This window comes from Cetorhinus maximus, chromosome 14, assembly GCF_964194155.1.
Source record: "Cetorhinus maximus chromosome 14, sCetMax3.hap1.1, whole genome shotgun sequence".
Lineage (NCBI taxonomy): Eukaryota > Metazoa > Chordata > Chondrichthyes > Lamniformes > Cetorhinidae > Cetorhinus > Cetorhinus maximus.
Window position 1 is genome coordinate 48,948,719 of NC_135892.1, and position 15,936 is coordinate 48,964,654.

A 15,936-nucleotide genomic window follows, 5' to 3' on the forward strand; every position below is an offset into this window, starting at 1 on the left:
CATCTCAGTTCTGAGCTTCATTCTTAGCGTTTCCAGTCTTCATTTCAGGACTCATTGGTGTCTTCAAGGTCCTCAGAGGATTTTGACCATGTGGACCCATCCAGGTATCAGACAGCCGTCTGTAACCCTGGTAATGGGATTGTGCTCTCCGCAGGAGGCATCTCCTCTGAGGAGGAAGAGAGGGGCAGAAGGGAGAGGAGGCCAGGTGTCCCAATGCAGCTTCCAGTGGGGGGACCTGTGGGAGGAGAGGCGCAGACACAAGGGGTGCAGGGCCAGCAGTTAGTCCAAAGCAGAAGGGGCCACAGAAGACACCACTATCCTGCTACCAGGGTTTACAGGCAGCGATGCAACTACCTCAATATATTCGAGGCACAATGCTGAAGAAGGCTTTGCCTCTCCAGGGAGACTGTGACCTCCATTTGTCAACTGATTGGGCCTGAGGTTGCCTTTAACTGTGTTGGTAGAAACCCCATTCCAGTGGCCCTGAAGATCACAGTGGCCCTCAATTTCTATGTCTCCGGCTCTTTTCAGGGGTCACTGGGGGATCTTTGCAGAATTTCCCAATCAGCTTCAAGCTGGTGACTGATGCTCTGTTCAGGCGGGTAATGACATTTATTCACTTCCGTATGGACGAGGCCAGCCAGGCTGAGTGAGCCAGAGGATTTGCAGCGATTGCTGGGTTCCCCCGCATCCAGAGTGCAATCGACTGCACATGTGGCCATCAAGGCGCCAGCGGGTCAGCCGGGTGCCTTCGTCAACAGGAAGCGATTCCACTCCATGGGCGGAATTTTCTAAGCCCGCTGGTGGCTGGCATGATAGGCGGCCTGTGTGGAAAATATGGCGTGACCTGCTTCACAACTGCGTGAAGGCAGGTCGCAATCATCTGCTCAGCCCGCGAACAGCGGGCCACGTCTCCCACATCAGTCGTCAGGGAGCTAATTGTAATAGATCAGCATATAATTAAAATGCCATCCCGGCAGAGTCTTGGAACCCTGCCATATCGTCTATCCACGTCAGCCCCACCAATCCACACCCCCCCCGGCACAGAGTTTGAGTCCGCCACCACTTTATTAGACCGCAGAGCAGTTGGACTTCACACGTTGTACAATCTCCTCACCAACGCTGACCATGTCACAGTCACTGCCGGAGGTGCTCACAGCCCCTTGCAATCTCAGCATCCTGATTTGGACCAGTGTCCCCCATGTCGCAGGCTGACAGGGCAGCCATGCAGCGCACTCATCTCTGGCCATCCGAGGGGTGACCTGCACTCTGCAGGAAGCATTAAGGGGCGGCCACACAGGGCCAGGAAAGATGCTAAGTACAGCCATGATAACCATGTCTCCCTCTCTTTCATGCTGCAGGAGGACCATGTCAGGATCATGGATCCTGGTGACCTAGCTGTATGCCTGATGGCCTACAGAGACCGTAGAAGATGGAGAAGAGAGCAACTGAGGCTCCTGGCTGCGCAAAGGCAAGAGCAGCAACCTCATGAAGAAGGGGCAGCAGGGGCTCCTGCGCATGTTGCCTAGAAGTGACAGTGAGCCGTGGCTGGTCGGCACCTAGCGCCACCCAGGGTCTATAGACACTGCCTGCCATTCCTGCAGATAACTGAGAACCAGTGTTTCCAACAACTGCATGTCTAGGGACCTGGTGGCTCACATCTGCCACTTACTGTGAAAGTGACCACAGCGCTCAATTTCTATGCCAGTGGCTCCTTTCAGGGCTCCACGGGTGAAATCTGTGGGATTTCACAATCCGCCACCCACAAACGTACCCATGAGATCACGGATGCCATCTTCTCCATGGCACACAACTTTGTGCATTTCGCCTGGGACCGGGCCAGCCAGGTTGCAAGAGCCATTGGATTTGCCCTGATCTCGGGATTTTCACAGGTGCAGGGTGTGATTGGCTGCGCTCATGTGGCGCTCAGGTCTCCGTCGCTGCACTCGGTGGACTTCATCAACCGCAAGGGCTTCCACTCACTGAACATGCAACTGGTATGCGACCACCAGAAATACATCCTGCAGGTGTGCGCACGGTTTCCAGGGAGAGTGCATGACTCCTACATCACAGATCCCTGCAGTCTTCCAGGGTCCACAGAGGCTGCAGGGTTGGCCCCTTGGGGACAAGGGCTACCCGCAGAAGCCGTGGCTGATTACACCCGTGTGGCAGCCTCAGACTGCAGCAGAGGAACACTATAATGATGCTCTTGCAGCAGTATGCAGCTTGGTGGAGCAGACCATCGGGATGCTGACGATGCGGTTCCTGGACAGATCTGGTGGAGCCCTGCAATACAGTCCGCAGAGGGTGTCATGCATCGTCATTGTCTGCTGCGTCCTTTACAACCTGGCACTGCAATGGGTAGAGTAGCTGGCTGAGGATGAGATGGAAGAGCTGCAAATCTCCTCCGATGAGGATGCCAACGGGGATGAGGATGAGGTGGTCCTCAGTGGTGATGATGACGGGGATGAGGCTCCTGCACTGGCTAGATGAGGCAAGCGAGCTTGGGAGGCCCTCATAGCTGCCAGATTTGTGGAGGATGACAACTTACAGTGAGGTGTCCCCATCGATCCTCACATCGTAGTTATGAATGTTTGACTCCAGTCTGGATTATGGCAGCGTCTCTGTGAGAATGCTCCTGTCATGGAGATGCAGTAGAGGCCCTAATCTAATAGTCGCTCGGTCGCAGAAGAATGATGACAACATGCAGTGAGGACACTCCATAGATCTTCACATAGCCTCTGAGAATGTCTGGTTCCTGTCTGGCCGAGGGCAGCTCACTTGCGCTCCATGATCAGGACCATCTCAGAGATGCAGCCATGAAACTTTAGATGCATCTGATGCCGTGTCCACCTTCAGCACCTCAGCCCTTCAGGAGCTGGTGCACAGCATCACTGGTCACAGATGCTGGTGTGATGGGGGCCAGCCCCACCTTAAAGGTGTTGAGAGCACATAGAGCGTATGAGAGAACTCTGTGGCGCCTGCCCACTACATTCTAGCAACAGCACCGCCGAGGTGCAGATATCAGTAATGTTTCCAGGCAGTGTGAGGCTGGACCATCACTGTGGTCTGAAGGCCGCACAGAGCACAGAGAAGATGCCCTGTACTGAGACACCTGCCTTTATCTTGTGCAGAAAGGTTTCACATCTAAGTAACAAGAGCACTGCTCATCAGAACAAGGAGCCACAGGCAGGGAGACATTCTTAGAGTTTATTGACGATAGTAAACAGTATGTACAAGTGATCAACACCCGTGCCCAAGCTGTGCAACTACTTTTACCTAACTTTCCTAACCCTGCCACTACGTCTTGGTGCTCCCCAGACATCCACAGTAGAGGTGGGGGCAGCCTGCTGACTGTGATGCCCTGTCTGTGATGCCTTTGGCGGGCTTCCTCTGGAGGGCCAAGACTTGGAGGGCCCAGGCCTGCTTTCGGGGACCTGCTGGGTGGCAGTGGCACCCTATTTGGCCTGTGAAGCTGGAGCTGCAGAGGTCACAGGAAGATGGAATTCGGATGGGCCAGTCACTCCCAGAGTCACCTGGATGGATGGTCCCAGAGTATGCACCAGCTGATCCTCCTCCCTTTGGGTGCCCAAGGACCCGTGGCTGACTCTGTGAGCAGAAAGGGTAGCTGGAGTGAGATCGAGCTTCCCAGCACCCATCTTGCATACACACTGTTGGAAACCAACTATGTCATCAGCGAAGGAGTTAAGTCCACATAGCAGTGAAGGAATGACATCCTGGACCAAGGTCTCCATGGCAGCCGCCATCCTACCAGTGTTGACCTCGGTGCATTGCAATGCTGGCACTATCACCTCAGCCTGAAGAAGAACAGAAGCCTCCATCGGCCTTGCAATCTGAGGAGTGCAGCGGACATCCCTAACTTGCCTTTACAGCTGCAGCAATTGTGACATGACCGAGTCCAGAGGCTTGTCATCTGACTCGGACTCCGCAACGTTCTGGCCTCCAGCAGTCCTCCGAGTGCCGGGGACCTGGGAAGTCACCGCCTGCTGTGGATCAGAAAGTGCAATGTGCTCACCAGATTGTGATCCCGAGGTTATTCTAAAGCTAGGTCCCACCGAGGTGTGTGTGGCTGTGCTGGTGGAGGGTGTGGGTGAGCGCTGTGATGGAGCTTCAGGGAGGGTGCCTTCAGATTCCTCTTCAGAGGTTTCTTCAGGGCTTGATTGGAGGCCCTGGGTCAAGGACTCTGCCGGCTGTTTGGCAGATGTGCCTGCGAAACCGTGGGGAGATAATTAGTGCATGACAGTGGCCTGTGAAAGAGGACACATCACTCTTGACATGGTTGTCTGATGGATGTTGCATTGCTGGATCCTCACTTGGTAGAGCAGCACCTCACCATCAGCATAGGACCAGTCATCGCCAGCCAGCTGGATGGCCCTGTTTTCGAATTGTGTCAGAGCTTTGATCTTCAGCATCCCTCCACCTGTCTGCGACCTTTCCCCCTTGTTGTGTGCCAATTTGTCCTGTATGGATAGAGATGAGAAGAGTGAATCAGGGCGCCTGCTGGGCCAGATGATAAGTATGCCTGGCCTGTGTGGGTGGTGAGTGGTCCCATGGACGGGATGAGGACAATGACGGTGTGTGTTAAAGAATGAATGGTGATGCCCCTTGCACTGGCAGTGAGTGAGGATGTGTGATGGGTTTGTGAGTGTGTGAGTTGAGAGTGATGAGAAGAGTGACTTACCCTGGCGGAACGGAGGAGATCATTCATCCTTTTGCGGCACTGGATGGCTGTCCTCCTCTGCAGGGCATTTGCGCTGACCACCACTGCCACCGCCTCCCAAGCCGGGTTGGTGAATTTGCTGGCCATCGTGCGGCCAGAACGAAGGTAGAGCAAATCCAGTCAGGCCTCCACGGCATCCAGCAGTCGCTCGAGGGACTCGTCGTTGAAGCAGGGACTGCAGTCTTTTTCCCTTTGCTGGCCATGTCTCCCGTGCAGTGGTGGTGAGCTGGTGGCGATCAGCGCTTTGCTGGCAGCTGCCTTTTAAAGATGGCGGCTGGCGTGATGCAACAGCGGGCTGATGGCGAGCGGGTGAGAGCCCGCTCGCCATGGAAACTGCATGTTTGCCGGGAATGAATAAATAATGATGTGGGCTTGGGAAGATACAGCGTGAAAACCCGCCATTTTCCTCGACGGGTAGGATTCCATTTTACCTGCCCGCTACGGCAGTTAGTGCAATTCTGGGAAAATTCCGCCCAAGGAATGTCCAGATAGTTTGTGACCACAAGACACAGATTCTGCAAGTCTATGCAAGGCTCCCTGGCAGCTCCCATGATGCTTATATTCTCAGACACTTCCAGGTGCCAAGGTTATTCAATGCTCCAGCCCGACTGGATGGATGGCTGCTGGGTGACAAGGGCTATCCGTTGAAAAGGTGGCTTATGACACCTTTCTGCCACCCAAGAACGGAGGCAGAGCAGCGTTATAATAGGAGACATGCCTCCACAAGGGCAGTGATAGAGAGGATCATAGGTCTTCTGAAGATGCGCTTCCAATGCCTGGACCGTTCGGGGGAGCAATACAATACCCTCCAGAGCAGGTGTCACTGATAGTGGTTGCTTGCTGCGCTGTCCACAATTTGGCATTGGCAAGGGGGGACCTGCTGGAGGAAGAGGATCTTGAGGCAGCTCCACAGGCCACAGAGGATGAATCCAATAGTGAGTCAGAAGAGGAGCATGGTGAGGAGAACGCTGAGGGAATGGAGGCAGACCTCTGTATCCTTCAGGGAGGCAGGGACACCTTGATCCAACACCCCTTCAGCTAGACTGCCAAAGATCTGCTTCTCCCTCATGCCAGGGGTGCCACCTCCACCCAGGATGTCTGAAATGACTCTTTCATTTGAACCCAAAGTCCACTCGTGCCTGTGCAATAATTTTAGAGCCACTCACGTCCAGCATTACACACTGGCGTACCCTGCCCCCAAAAAAAGGTGAAGCATACTCAGGCCATTATGACAAAAGCAAAATTTATGTAATTTTCACACTCAAAACAAATTAGCATTACCATCGCTGGCGTTCACTTCCACACCAGTAAATATATAAAAAGAACATTACAGAACAGAAGACCACCCGTGAACAGTCCCTCTTGTACTCATGGTGCCTTAAACTTACATTTACGAGTGCTATGTCTTGGTGCCCATTGTCCCCCCACCAACCCCCCCACCCTCCCCCCCCCGGTCCCCCATCCCCTAGCTGGCAGTGTCATTGGAGACAGCCTGCTGACTCTGCTGTCTTGTTGGCCTTGGTGACCTTGGCGGTCGTCCTCTGGCCAGTGGAGCCTGTGCTGGCCCTACTTGGGAGGGAGCGGCCAGTGCCACAGATGGCGTCTCCCCAGTCATCGCAGCCTCATCAGATGCCATGGTCACTGGCAGAGGGGCAGAGGAGCTGCTGCCATCATCCAGAGCACCCTGAGAGGAGTCCGCAGAAAATACAAGCAGCCTCTAAGCCAACATGAGGTTGCTCTAGACCTCCCTGCTCGCCATTGATGGATGGGCACCTAGCTGGGATACTGGGGGCCTCATCCATCTCCCACACTGGCGCTGACCACCAGGAACCTCTGATTCTGTCCTTGGAGCTGCCTCTCCATGAGAGTCGCCACCCTCTCAATGGAGGAGGCAGTGCGCTCGGCCATGAGGGTCAACGTCGTGCTTATGCTCCGCATGAACCCCTCTACAACAGAGACCATGGCACGCATACCCTCATGGATCTCCGCCAGATCCTCCTGCAAATCCCACTAGACATCCAGCATCTGCCGCCTAATGGACGACTCCAGAGGCTCGTCATCTGCCTTCGACTCAGCATCATCCTGGTCTCCAGGAGTCCTCTGACTGCCAGCGCCCTGGGCACTCTCTGCCTCCGCCTGCTCCTCAAGTGAGTGTGAGGTTCCCTCACCGCTGTGCTCCGACATTCTAGCCGAGGATCTGACACCCACCGAGGTGCTGGTATCTGCGTTGGTGCCTGGTTCAGAGACTGGGTATGACACAGGTGCAGCTGAAGCCCTGCAGTCATCTGGCGTCAGGGGTGGCTCTTCGGGGTCCTGCGAACGAGTGTGTGCTGGTGAATCAAAGGGAGAACAAAGACATGTCATTAGTTAAAGTCATCACACTGTGACTGTGCATGCCAGGTACCCTGGTGAGACAATGGAAATCTGCATCATGGTGCAATCGTCTTTTAATGATCAATGGTGACTCCAATTTTGAGGCTCCCATCAATTAAGAAACTACACAAGAATATTTGCACAATCCGAAACTCTCACCTCTGTGTACTGCACTCTTACCTTCGCCGGACACGCCAGCCTCTCCACGACCGGCTGAATGAGGTGCGTGGCGGGTCTCCAGCCCCAAGGCGTCCTGCTCAAATCTAGTTAATATTAGGAGGTTTGGGGAGCCTCCGACTGTCCATGACCTCTCAATTTGGTATGGCTTGTCTTCTCCTGAAAGGACAGAGGAGCATTGATTAGTCCACTCTTTATCGCAGTGCCATTGCAGCCTTGCCAACCCCACCTGAGGAACACCTGCTGGGCACATCTGAGTCGTGGCCCTCCAGCCGCAAGGCACTCAGTCCAAGCGGCCAGGGCTCAACCCCTTGGCCAGCTCCAGCATGATTGACAGTTGGCACCCAGACTCGAACATCTCTGAGCTCCATGGGGGGATGGCCAGCCCTTAACACTTCTCCACACTGATCCATGCCAACAGGGCACTCACCCCTAGAGTAGCAGGTCATTGAACCTTTTGTGACACTGCACCCACAGAACCATGTGCGCCACACAACGTCGTGGCTGCTGACCTTGGCTGCCACCTCCTCCCAAGCTTTTTTTGTTTGGTGCGATGGCCTCCTTCCAACTCTGGGAATGATGGTGTCCCTCCTGGCAGCCACCTCCTCCAAGAGCACTACAAGGCACTCGTCCAAGAAACGGGGGGCCGAGTGCCCACCTGACCTGACCTCCCGCCTGGTGTCTCCAGCCGTTGTTGAGGTCCTAGCTTCAGTCTCGAGAATGCAGAATATATGAATCTTCCCTGCCAGCCTTCAAGGAGCTGCCTCTGCCATTTTTAAACCACCCATCAGTGGAGCCGGTGGCCAACAGGCCCTCGCCCCCTACCTGGCCCCTACCGACCATTGGGAAGCCGTGTTTCATGCTAGGCGGGCCTTAATCGGGCGGCCAACGTGAAATCTAGGTTGTGGGCCGATTGCGGTTGGGGGCTTGTTTCCTGACCGGTCCTGGGCCTTCTGATCGCACGCGCCCAGCAAGGGGAAAATTCAGGCCATTAAATATATTCAAGTATTCAACCTGTTATTAAAAACCTTCTGTTTAGTAACCATATCAAGGACAGCTAATCCTTTAAGGTCATCTTAAAACTGTCAATCAAAATGTGAACTCACCAACCCAACCCCTGCTGAGATAAGTGGTTTTGGACTGTTCAAAAATCAGCCAAGCTTTCACAATGGGCTCAGTTGTGTAATGACAGCCCTTGGGAAATTTCATCAGTGAAGTCTATTGAAACTGCGGGAATAGATGGTAAATGTTTATTCTCTGTTACACCAGATGGCTTGTCAATCAATACACTCCAGCAGTGTTTGCTTTTTTTACTCTGACAGCTGTAACCTAGCTTTTTTTTTCATTTTAAAGGGCTGGGGATTTAAATAACTTCAGATCATGATACTTAAACAGGCCTTATCCACCTTTCAAGTGCGTTTATGTCTCCTCTATAAATACGTGACTGCCACACTGCAGGTTGAGGCCTTTGAAACAGCGAACATGGGGATTGTTTAAACTATTTTCAAATGGACCAATAGATTTATGGTTTGTATCTATGCAATTCACTGCTCCCTTTTCCCTCCTGGCGAAAATTGTATTGGCAAGAAATGGGAGCAAGACTTCCGCGTCTGGGATGGCCGAACATTTTTAAACTTCTTCGGAATTGTCCCGACTATGAAAAAATTCGGCCCTATGTCTTCACCTACCATTGATTATCTTTTTAAATTCTTTTCCCAGATAAATGCAAAAAATTTGGTGAATGCAGATCGCTGTGCATTCTTTCAGGTTGACCACACCAAACAGGAGTTGTATTCAGACTTGTTTGACATCGGTGAAGAGAAGGAAGGAAAACCAGTCTTTAAGAAAACCAAAGAGATTAGGTACCAAGTTGCTGCATTATCAGCACTGAACGTAACCTAGACTTTCCATTGGAAAATTAGAAAAATAAGGAAAAAAGTTAAACGTAATAGTAAAAATTAAGTTAATTTTAAGCTTTGTACTAATTCATATCTGTCATCTAACTTAAAGTTGACTTTGTTGCAGTTCTGTAATAACAGGAGTACTGCTTTGTATTTTGCTGTGTGATAGTAACATATGAATGCTGAATGTGTGTCTAAAATTCCTTTATCTTCTATTTTAAGAGTATTCACACATTTATTTAATCAATTAACCGTTGATGCAGCAGTGAAAGGAATTTTAAGTTAAGATGCTAAATATTTGCATATTAGTATCACGCATAACAATTGCATGGTCTATATTTTAACTACCAGAGGACATTGGACAAGATGTCTTTCTTTCTGTTCAGTAGGCAGGAACAGATGCCAAAGCTTCCAAAATATCCTGAAGCATTTGTGAGGCAGGTTATGAATGTTCTTATCCTTTGTAATGTAGCTTGGTATACTAAACTAAATACTTCCTATTGCTCAAAAATTTTAAGAGCTATTAGAACATTTGATATTTGCTGATTCATTGCTATGTTAGCTTGTCTTTGAAATACAGAAGAAAAATCCAAAACTCAACATCTCTTTTCTGCTGCTTAGGTTTTCTATTGACAAAGGAATTGCTGGGCAGGTAGCACGAACAGGAGAAGTTCTTAATATTCCTGATGCCTATGCAGATCCACGTTTCAACAGGTAACCCATGTGCAAAGCACTTTGCATCATTACTTTAATGTGTGGCCTGATGTTTGAGACCATATGCAGAGTATTTTGATAGCACAGTGAACCAAATTATGAGTTACCACTAACACATTTTGCTAGAAGTATAGCACCTTCAAAATGTCATTGGTCGCGATCAAATCTCTGTCCAGGACTATCTCTTGAACTTTATTTCCATCTTTTCAACTATGTTTTACAGGGTCACCCACAGAGCATATGCCTACATTCTGGGAGCTTAGCTCACTGAATCTGGTGATTAGACTTGACCACCAGATTTGTAAAGACATGAAGTGATTTTCTTTAACCTTTTGAAAGCCTTGAACAGTGAATATGTGAACCTCATTACACCTCTTAATTTTAGGCAGCTGTATTTAAATTGTTCCTACTCAGAAATTAAGAATCTTCTTTCATCTATTCACTCTTCCAGGGCTGCTCGCCAATATGAAATGAGTGCCATTGGGAATTCCTGTTCTATTTTTAAAGTTTGATTTGTAAAAGTGTGTCTGACAGTTCAGTATAGGGCACTAAGTTATTGTTCTGTGGTTTTTACCCAAGAATAACTTTCATTTCAGCAGCAGATGTGCAGCAGGAGGTGGGGGGAGAAAGGCAAAATTATGGAGATGAAAGTAGGTGATCTTGGCAATAGAAAACATATGGATGGACACTCAGGCACAGAATGGATGGGAAGGAACTTCTGAATAGTTTATTCCACAGTATGACCACACCCTAGAGGAAACCACAGGTACAGCAAGGTGAGGAAGTGACTATCAGTCAACAGGATAGGAGTAACCGAGGGGAGATGGAAGAGGTGGTCATTCAGACAGCAGCCCTGTTCAACAAGTACAGTGTACTTGCCACCTTTCGAAGATAAGGATAAGGAGAAAGCCTGTGGGAGGTCAACCACAATGCTGATCCAGGTACCCCTAGAGCAGAAGGATATCCAAAAGGGAAGGAGCAAACTAGGAACATGGTGGTTGTAGGAGATTCATTAGCGGTATTGATAGCATCCTCTTCAGCCACAAGCAAGAGGCCCAAAAAGAGTGTTGCCTACCTGGTGTCAGAGTAAAGGTATCTTGATGCACTTGAAAAAGTATTTGGAGAGGGATTAGGATGTTGAACGAACAATATGTGAAAGAACAAGGAGGATGTCCTGCTGAGGAAGTACCAAGAGATAGGAGTTTGAGGGTCCTTGATGGTAATAATCTCAGGATAATTACCCAAGCTACCTGCAAACTGGCAAATGATGAAAGTTACCACATGGTTAAAGGATTGTTGTGAGAACAAGGGTGTCATAGCATACTGGCACAGGAAGGAACTTCACCTGGGCCAGTATGGGACCAAGTTCCTAGTTGAAGGACAAACAAAGCTGTAGAAAGGACATTAAACAAATTAAGAGCAGGAGGAGGGGGAGGCCACAGGGATGCATGCCTGAGACAAAAATAAAAATAGCTGAAAGATTAAAAATGGAATGACAGCAAAGTCCTGGTCATTAATGTAGTTAAAGGCAATATAAATATTTTGGAATATGATTACATAAATAACTCACAAAAATATAACTGAAGTCATTAAAAAGGTACGATAAATTCAAGTCGAAAAATTTCCCAAATTAGCCAACCCGCCTGAAAAAAAAGAGCCTCTGCCACATGTAATTTTCATTCCAGGGAGGCAGGGGGTGTGATCGAGTTGGACCTGCTACCTGTGGAGGCAGTTTGGAGTTGGCCACGAAGGTGGTTGAGTGCCAAGACAGGCTGCTCAGAAGGCTCACCTTAGTTCTTTGAGACTTAGGCCAAGTTTCATAAAAGGCAGTTAAGCCCTCTAGCCCTCACTCCAGACCCCCCCCCTCCGCCCCCCCACCGAATGTCTCCTCCATGCTGCCTAACAACCCCACCATGCCACCTCATACTCCCAAAGCCACCTCCATAGCCACTCACCCAGTATCCACGATGGGCAGACCTCAAGAGCCATGTGATGATGAAAAAATTAAACTTCTTACAGTCTAATAGAGCTGTCACTCATACACACTTGATACAGAAAACAATTCTCATTCATGAACCCATTCAAAGATTTTAAATCCTTGCAATCCTCTCAAGTGGTCAATCTGTTATAAAATCAAATAAATGTCTATTCAATAACCACATCAAAGACAGCTAATCCTTTAATAACCTCTTAAAACTCTCAATCAAAACATGTGAATACACCGCCCTCTGGCCACTGAGATTTGTGCTGAATGAAGTCTTCTGGTGGGTTTTCATGTCACAAACAGGGTTCAGCTTTATTGAGAGAGGTTTCAGTGAGAGAGAGGGATTAAGACTGTTGATCCTACTATCCCTGTGGCACATTCACTGGCATCTCACTCACTGCCAATTCAAGGGACATCACCACCCATTCTCACACACATACCCTCACATGTCCATCTGGCCTCTTCTCCTTTGGAGACTGCCTCCTCAGCCCTCACCATCTTGAGGCCATTTCCACAGACCAGGTACCGCTCTTATCCTGCAGCCTCTTCCCTTGCCTGAGGCCACTTCTCCCCCTTCCTCAAGCAAGACCTTTCCCTGCAACCATTGAAAAGCCAACTACATGTGGCTGATCTGGTAGGTAGAGACTTACCCATGAGCCCCTCCTAAAAGTGATGTAAAGCTGTCTGTGAAGTCTAACGCTGATGACTGCGAGTGCTGACCAAAGCAAGGTAGGCAAACAAACCTTCAAGTCCCGAGTGAACTGCAGCCCAACAGCTTATGTGCTGTTGTGAAACATATCAGCATGTTTTCCCACCAATGTGGGCAGACAATCCAGCAAGGAGGGGGGGAAGGGGAGGAGGAGGATGAGTCCAGCGGCCTGGCTTTATAATGATATGCTGATGTATTACAATGAGGTTCCCAACGTCCAATGGCAGGAAACACGGCCCGCTATCGGCAGGCTGAGCGGACGATTGCAAACTGGTTTCATGCTGTCGCGAAACTGATCATGCCATATTGTCCACTCACGCCACAAAACACTCACGACGCAGGTGGGCATGGAAAATCCCAGCCTGTAGCTCCATAAAGTGGCACGTGCCCTTCAAAAATGCAACTTAGTAACTGCTGTAGGCTTGTGTCCTTTGTTTAGCACAAAATGTTCATATTATGGCACATCTTTGTAACAATACAAAAGAAAAGACGCAAGTCCATCTAGAGATAGACAATATGATAAAAAAGATGGTATTTGTCCTGAAAGATTAAGCCATTAAAGGGGTAACTGCAGGAGTAGACAGGGTATTACGGTGGATGCCATGTACATGGATTGTCAAAAGGTCTTCAGTAAGGTACCACATGGTAAACTCATGCCCAAAGTTAAGGCATATGGAGTCAGGAAACAAATAGATGAATAGATAGCAAACTGACTAAATAAGAGAAAGCAGAGAGTAGGGGTAAAGTGAAGTTCTTCAGATTGGAAGAAGGTGATAAGTGGTGTTCCACAAGATTGCTGAGACCATAATTTCTATTAATGATTTGGAACTGACAACAAGTAACTTGATATCAAATTCACTATCAAAATTTGCAACTGATACCAAGCTGGGGATGTAACTAAAACTGAAGAAAAATGCAACAGGATACAAGAAGATATTAGAAAGTGTGTAGACTGGGCAATTAAATGGCAAATTAACATTGATAAATGTGCACTTACGTAGCTTTGGAAATAAGAAACCGAGTGAGGTTGAAGAACAAAGGGATCTAGGTGAAACAAATCAGGTGAACAAATCATTAAAAGCAGCATTGCAGGTCAGCAAAACAATTAAAAGTGCTAATAAAGCACTGGGATTTATTTCTAGTGGAATAGAATTCAAAAGTGGTGAAGTTACGGCAGGACTCTGGTTAGGCTGCACCTAGAGTACTGTGCACAGTTCAGGTCTCCATACTATAAAACGCACATAGAAGCAGTGGAGGAAGTGCAAAATAGATTTTCAAGGATGTGTCAGAACTGAAAGATTACAACTATCAGGATTGAACAGGTTGAAACCCTTTGCTTCAGAAAGGAGAAGACTTAGAGGAAACCTGATCAAGGGTTTTTTAAATTATGAATGAGTTGGACGGTAGATATTGAGATAATGGGCTGAATTTTATGTTTCTCAGTGGGGTGAGGGAGTCCTCTCACTCCCACCACCAGTGTCTACGTGTCTGGCGTAGTAGCTGTCTAGTGGGAAGGAGGCCAATTATAGGTGCAAAGGAAGCTTGCTTCCCGACTACAAACTCTTCCCCCTGCTCCCTTCCAAGCTTGCAGTTGTTATCAGGGTCAATGTTTTTCAACAATTTCTGTGACTTTGAGTTACTATAAAAAATAATATGGGGCTGAATTTTACGCTGATCGGGCAGGTGCGCATCCAACCTGATCGGGCGTGAAATCGCAGGAAGTGACATCGGGCGAGCATCCCGACGTCACCCTGCGCTCGCATGATATTTCGGTTAGTGGGCACACGCAAAAGTTGGAGGCGTGCCCGCCAACAATTAAGAGGGCAATTAAGCCCATTAATGGCACAATTGTCTGTCATTTTACATAGCCCTTCCAACCTTACAGTTGGCAGACAGGCGAATCGGCCAGGCAGCCTTTACGTTTTTCAGCAAACTTCATCCAAGGGCAGCATGAGGTTTTCATTATTAAATAAAATAAAAATAGAAATCTGTGGACACCATTTTTATACTCTATATGTTCAGGTGCCTGATTGTGATGCTTGGACATTTCTTTCCTGATTTTAAAAACTTTATTTTCTGGGTTACGGGTCTTCAGCTCCCTGAGGCAGCTCTCTGCCTGCAGGGAGTTTTCTGTCAACACCCACCCGCGCCGGCATCAACATCATCACCCACCTTCTTCCCACCCCCCACCCCAGCAGCGTTGAGTTTTTCAGTGTATGCTTCACGTTGGCTGGCCATTAATTGACCAGCCAGTATGAAATCGCAGTCGGTTTCCCGACCGCTCCCAGGCCCACCGATCGCCCCTGCCCGCCAAGCTGAAAATTCAGGCCATGGCGTTCAATTTTTGGTGCAGCTACATTCACAGAGGAATATGAATCACGGCTTGGTGTGAATACATAATTTGTGGGTTCTGAGAAACTGTGGTGCAAAGGGGGCTCCAAGCCCAATTGACACTCTAGGCCAGGACATCATGAGGCAGAGGGGTAAAGCCACAGTCACAGCTAGAATTGTAAAGGTTCCCTGTTCTCAGAACAGTTTTCATTATTCATTGAAGGCACAAAAAATTTTTTTTTAAATGTCATTAAAAACATACAAACACTGCCACCTTCCCAGCAGAATCTGCTGGTACATTAAACCGTGGTCTTTTTACCACCCTTTGCTGCCTCATTAGGACGTAATACTCCCAAACGTTTTTATGTCCAACATCTGAAAAATTGTAGACAATTGGATTGTTAACAAGCTTACTATCTTGTTAACTAATGATTTCAAAATGGCAAACAGGCTGCCGATTTCAGGCCACAAGTACAAGTTAGTTATTAATAAATCCAATAGGGAAATAAGGAGAAATTTCTGTTCTCTGACAGTGGTTAAAGTTTTGAACCCACTAGGAAGTGGTTGAGACAAATAGCTTAGGTGCTTTCAAAAGAAAGCTAGACATACACATGAGAGAAACAAGAATAGAAAGATATACTGAAAGATTGAGATGAAGTGGAAAGGAAATAGGAGGAGACTCGTGGAGTATAAATACAAGCACAGACTAGTTGGGTCGATGGCCTATTTCTGTGCTGTGTATTTAAATAATTCTATGTACCAAATAGTTACTTTGTATTGGTCTTCAAAGTAAACAAGGTGGATAAACCTAAACTAAATATTGGGGAAGACTGAAGCCATTACCTTGGGCCCCCACCAGAAATCCTATTCCCTAGCCACTGACTCCTGTGCCACTGGCAACTGCCTGTGGCTGAACCAAAATAAAAACAGAAAATGTTGGAAATGCTCAGCAAGTCAGGCAGATCTGTGAAGAGAGAAATACAGTTGGATTTTCACGTCAGAGGCA

General features: G+C 48.5%; 1 protein-coding gene across 1 annotated transcript in view; it reads left to right on the forward strand.

Annotated features, from left to right (window-relative positions):
* Window positions 1-15,936, forward strand: part of pde10a (phosphodiesterase 10A) — a 484,537-nt gene that overhangs the window by 302,176 nt on the left and 166,425 nt on the right. Inside the window, exons 11-12 of the mRNA XM_078557603.1 lie at window positions 9,011-9,153; window positions 9,814-9,906. Coding sequence (XP_078413729.1) covers window positions 9,011-9,153; window positions 9,814-9,906 — 236 coding nt within the window. The remainder of the gene's footprint in view (window positions 1-9,010; window positions 9,154-9,813; window positions 9,907-15,936) is intronic.